The 6,009-nt window shown below is 38.6% G+C and overlaps 2 protein-coding genes across 2 annotated transcripts in view; one reads left to right on the forward strand and one right to left on the reverse strand.

The window, feature by feature from the left end:
- The window catches only part of LOC141375945 (acylamino-acid-releasing enzyme-like), a 24,068-nt gene extending 19,702 nt beyond the window's left edge, over window positions 1–4,366 (reverse strand). Inside the window, exons 1-3 of the mRNA XM_087265624.1 lie at window positions 4,294–4,366; window positions 3,779–3,908; window positions 1,088–1,214 (exon numbers count right to left, since the gene is read on the reverse strand). Coding sequence (XP_087121750.1) covers window positions 1,088–1,214; window positions 3,779–3,908; window positions 4,294–4,350 — 314 coding nt within the window. The 5' untranslated portion in view covers window positions 4,351–4,366. The remainder of the gene's footprint in view (window positions 1–1,087; window positions 1,215–3,778; window positions 3,909–4,293) is intronic.
- The window catches only part of mmp23ba (matrix metallopeptidase 23ba), a 568,642-nt gene that overhangs the window by 330,377 nt on the left and 232,256 nt on the right, over window positions 1–6,009 (forward strand). The gene's annotated exons all lie outside the window — the stretch shown is intronic.

Raw genomic sequence — 6,009 nt, forward strand, 5'->3', positions numbered from 1 at the left:
AGAGGAGAAGCTTACAGAAGGACAACCATCTGTGCTGCAATCCAACAATCAGGCGTCTGTATGGTAGAGCGGGCAGACGGAAGACACTCCCCGCCTGGAGTTTGCCATCTGAAGGACTCTCAGAGCATCAGAAACTAAACTCTCTGCTCTGATGAGACTCAAACTGAACTGTTTGGAGTGAATGCTAGGCGTTACGTGTGGAGAACAGCAGGCGGCGCTCATCAGCAGGCTAACAGCATCCCTACAGTGCAGCATGGTGGTGTTGGCATCATGCTGTGGGGATGTGTTTCAGCAGCAGCAACTGGAAGACTAGTCAGGATAGAGGGAAAGATGAATGCAGCGATGTACAGAGACATCCTGAATGAAGACCTGCACAAGAGTGCTCTCCACCTCAGACTGGGGCGACGCTTCATGTTCCAGCAGGACAATGACCCAAAGCACACCACCAACATATCAATAGAGCGGCTTCACAATGACTCAGTAATTGTCCTTGAGTGGCCCAGCCAGAGCCCAGACCTAAATCCTATTGAGCATCTCTGGAGAGATCTGAAAATGGCTGCACACCGTCACTTCCCATCCAACATGATAGAGCTTGAGAGGTCCTGCAAAGAGGAATGGGCAGAAACTCCCAAAGACAGCTGTGCAGAGCGTGTGCATCATATTCAGAAAGACTTGAGGCTGTAATCACTGCCAAAGGAGCCTCAACAGAGTGTTGAGCAAAGGCTGTGAACACTGATGTACATCTGATTTATCAGCTTTAATAAATTTGCAACAATTTCAGAAAGTCTTTCTTGTCATTGTCATTATGGGGGATTGTGTGTAGAATGTTGAGGAAATCAATCAGTTTAATCCCTTTGGAATAATGCTGGAACATAAACACATGTGGGAAAAGTGAAGCTCAACAAATACTTTCCGGATGCAGTGTACATGTCTTGCCCTCATGTTTATATCATGTTCTTTATTACTATTGTTTTTCCGTTCTTTCTTTCTCTCTCTTGTGTCTTTTTTCATTGACAATGTAATCCATATTCTGTATACCAACATCCTAACAAAGTCAACTGTTTTTTGCAATTACAAAAAAACGTACTCTCCCCTGATCTCAGTGCAGTTTCCTGAGGGTCCGGAATAAACCACCGATTTGTCATGGTGAAACACAATGTACTGCCGACAAAACTTCACATTCTCCATCCTCTCCAGATCCCGCTGAGTCCACTCTGAAACACACACTGACTAAAGTTAATTGCTCATTATATTTGCATATTGAGTAAATGACAAAAACTACATCCGTTCAGAGCTTGTTTTGCTCCCCGGTTGTGTAATTCTCCACATTTTCCTATTAGGAATTGATTTAAAGTTGGTTTTATATTCTCAATTTTACCTTGAATTTGGAATTCATCAGCCAATGACTATCAAAGTAGGCGACAACATTGTTGACAGTCAATTAAACAGTGCTGTTTACTGTCATGTTCAATTCAATAGTAAAATAGAATATAAAAAGACTAATACTGATAAACTATCACATGACGCACTGCTATAAGCACAACAGCACCTTTAAAGCTGAGTAACTCGCTCATCTCAGTAGACGCTCGCTATACTTTGAAAGTCGTTATCACTGTAAAATGCCTTTAACGTCCCACAAGACTGAACCAGACCTATAGATGAATTAGCGAGGCTGCAGAAAAAAAAACGGGAGTGTTAGACATCCCATGCGGTACAGAGTTTGTTGTTGTATTAGACAATAGTTATATTGATTATATATTATGTACAGTTGCAGTCAGAATTATTCGCCATCCATTTGATTTTTTTTTTCTTTTTAAATATTTCCCCAATTATGTTGAACAGATTCAGGAAATGTTCACGGTGTGTCTGATAATATTTTTTTTTCTGGAGAAAGTCTTATTTGTTTTATTTAAGCCAGAATAAAAGCAGATATACATTTTTTTTAATTCATTTTAAGGTCAATATTATTAGCCCCTTTAAGCTATACATATATATTTAATCGATAGTCTACAGAACAAACCATTGTTATACAATAACTTGCCTAATTACCCTAACCTGCCTAGTTACCCTAGTTAAGCCTTTAAATGTCTGTGTAGAAGTGTGTTGAAGAATATCTAGTCTAATATTATGTGCTGTCATCATGACAAAGAGAAAATAAATCAGTGATTAGAGATGAGTTATTAACACTGTTATGATTAGAGATGTGCTGGAGAAATCTGCTCTCCGTTAAACACAAATTGAGGAAAAAAATAAACGGGGTGAATAATTCTGACTTAATCTGTATATTACAGTTTTTCTCAGTGGCGTTGGTGCATTTCTCACAACACTATTTACATTTGCACAACAGTTCGGGCATTTGTGCACATCATAGTAGCAGTTTCTCATTCCTTCCCACTAATTGCGAATGCTTTCGGTCATGCATCCATTGCTTTCATACAACTCTCTGCTGTTTCATAACATTATCATCTGCTTATGTCAGGTCAGTTAAACTGAACTTGTGAACACTGAATAGTCACTCCATATAAAACTAACAGTCCTCATTTCATTACTGGAGTCATCATCGCATACACAAATGTTGAACTAGTGTCAAAATCTGTCAAGCTAATTTATAAAAGATTTGAAATCTTTATATTTCAGAAGATGTCTTCTATTGAACAATTTGATCAAGCATTGTGCAAAAGAGTAAATACACAACAAACTTAAAATTTACAACAAACATAAACTCCCTTTGAACCTTCATCATACACAGGTCTGTAAATCATTCATCAAATTGTTCAATAATAGACATTTTCTTGAAAAAACGATTTCAAATCTTTTATAAATTAGCTTGACAGATTTTGACACTAGTTTAACATTTGTGTATGCGATGATGACTCCAGTAATGAAATGAGGACTGTTTTATATGGAGTGACTATTCAGCGTTCACAAGTTCAGTTCATTTTAACTGACCTGACATAAGCAGATGATAATGTTATGAAACAGCAGAGAGTTGTATGAAAGCAATGGATGCATGACCGAAAGCATTCGCAATTAGTTGGAAGGAATGAGAAACTGCTACTATGATGTGCACAAATGTCCTAACTGTTGTGCAAATGTAAATAGTGTTGTGAGAAATGCACCAACGCCACTGAGAAAAACTGTAATATTGTTTGAAAATTTGACCAAATATTTTAGATGTTGGTTTATTTTGAAATGAATGCATATTTTACAGGGAAATACATGTTTTTTACACTGTTTCATTAATATAAATGGACTTTTTCTACAATCTATAAAGTTGCAATAGTAAGAGACGCATTACTTTTCTGAAAATAGACTTTTTATAATCACACTGCAATGAAAATATACGAATCTGTCCATGACAGGGCTGACACAATTTGAGGTTTGTTTACTGTTTTTCTGCTTGCAGTTTAGCCTGACCAACATTCATTTCTTACAGCCTAGTAAGACAACAACTATGTGGTTAAATGAAAAATTATCAAACTTCAAACGTCTCAAAGTCACTTTATAGTGAGAATGACCATGACTATTGGGTCTGAAATGGCATGTAGTGACATTAAAACAACATTAGCACTATTTAACTGACTGTGAACAACGCTGTTCTGTGATATTCATTAGCAAATAATAAGATTCCACTGTTTACTTTGTTTTTTGCAATACTTTGTATGCAAGATCCAAAGTTTAATTTGTGTGCAGTTTAAAATCTATTAATCTGTTCAAATCAAATCAAAGTCTTTTAATTATTCGAGTGACATAAAAGATGAAAAAATCCCGTTTATACCTGTGTAGATGTTGCTATACTGTCCGCCGTATCCTGAGGTGATCACTGGTCCCACATCAGCACGACACAAGCTGGGAAAACGGCACTGATCCCGGTACAGCTGAGCGATCTCCACCGGTTCCCGGAGCACCTACAGCAGCAGCAGCGCGCGCGCACGCACACATACGGAGAGAGACAGAGTTGTGCGGTTTCCCATCATAATGCTGCATGTGAAGTTGTGATTATAGCAGTGAGCTGCTCTTCAGATGAAGTAGTCCGCGTTCAGCAGCAGTGAACAGACTGAGCATCTCAGTGTCCATTATAATCAGTGTTTCACTGTTTAGAATTTGCAAACAATACTTTTCTGAAATAATATTAAGCAGAACGTCTGAATATGCAAATTTAAAACCAACTCAATCATGTTAGATCCAAAGTGTTGTTTAATTTGAGTGCAATATAAAATCTATTAAACTGTCAAAATCAAAATATTAAAATTTTTCGTGTGACATAAAAAGATGCAAAAAGCCCGTTTATACCTGTGTAGATGCTGCTGTATTGTCCGCCTTATCGCTTATCTGCAGCATTGAGCCCATGATAGCAGAGTAAAGTGAGTCTCAGTCAGAAATCCGACCGCTAATCATAGAGCTGAGGGGGCGGAGCTACCGTGACCACACTCTTCTCTCATTGGTCAGACGCGAAAACGTGCGCGTTAATATTTTTTTCATCTGACAAAGGACTTTAGCTATTTATTGTATATGCTGTAATAATTGAAAGACATGCAATGTGTGTGTGTGTGTGTAGGCCTATATGTAAACTAATGTATATACAGGCCTATATATGTATATACTGGTGGCTCAGTGATTAGCATTTTGCCTCACAAGTAAGAAGGTCGTTGGTTCGAGTCCCAGCTGGGTCAGTTGGCAGTTCTGTGTGGAGTTTGCATGTTCTCCACGTGTTGGTGTGGGTTTCCTCCGGGTGCTCCGGTTACAGTCCAATCACATGCGCTATAGGGGAACTGATCAACTAAATTGGCCGTAGTGTATGAGCGTGTGTGAATGAGTGTGTATGGGTGTTTTCCAGTACTGTGAAGAGCATCCACTGTGTAAAACATATGCTGGAATAATTGGTGGTTCATTCCTCTGTGGTGACCCCTTATGAATAAAGGGACTAAGCTAAAGGAAAATGAATATGATTGAATAAATGTATAAATTTGGTTCACTGAAGCGCATATTTACTACACAATTACTGAAAATCTCCCCCAATGAACGCGAGTGTATAATCTGCATTATGTATACTGTAGTCAGATATTGTTTATTTGTTTTGTTTTTCTTCTGTTGCTCTCAACAACCAAATGACCAGAGAAGGGTCTCGTGACCTTAAGGTTAACTTCACACCTCTCTCCAAATTTCAGGAGGTAAAATATTGACCCTCAAGCATGACCGAATGCCCAGAGAAGGGTCTCGTGAGCTTATGGTTAACTTTCTCCAAATTTCAGGAGGTAGAATATTGACTCCAGATCATCATGCTGACACTGCAATCCTCAAATTTGAGGGAGATTGGACCTGATCATCTCACTCTTCACTCTTACCCGACCTTTTGGCCAAATTTTGACTACAGGTGAGGGTTTCTTGCTGAAACATTGGAAGCTCAGCTATGGGATAAGTGCACATCGCCCGGCGTTCTCAGACACACGTGTTGTTTTTCCAATGTGCAGTGGCGGATTTAGGCAAAGGCAATATTGGCGTTCGCCTAGGGTGGCATCTTGCTGGCGGAGGCACGGGGAGACGCTGAAAAAAAAAGTGCCCCAGTAAAAACTTCGAGATGATATTAACTTTATGCAAGTGTATTAATTTAGAGGGGTTATCCCAGAATAAAGACGTTAGGGGCTATTCACATTTGGGGTCTTTTGCACATGTAAGTTTATGTGCAATTAAAACATCGCTGGTGCGAAATGACGCACACGTTGCTCCTGATCCTGTATGTTTACATGCACGCCTATATGCGTCGACATGTAAGCAGACAAAACTAAGTCATACGCCGATAATGGTACTTTGACTAAGCATGCACTAAAAAAAATCAAAGATAATTCCTTGCATTTACTAAATTGTTTTAAGTGGTTGTAAACAATTTATTTATTCCCAATTTAAATAAATTAAGTTGAACATCATCAAATTTAATTTGTTTGTGTAAATTCAACCCATATAAATTGACAACTTTGCAGACATGATTTCTTTTTTCTGTGTGGCTGTGAA

Source organism: Danio rerio, chromosome 8, assembly GCF_052040795.2.
Source record: "Danio rerio strain M-AB ecotype USA chromosome 8, GRCz13ab, whole genome shotgun sequence".
In the NCBI taxonomy this organism is placed as follows: Eukaryota; Metazoa; Chordata; class Actinopteri; order Cypriniformes; family Danionidae; genus Danio; species Danio rerio.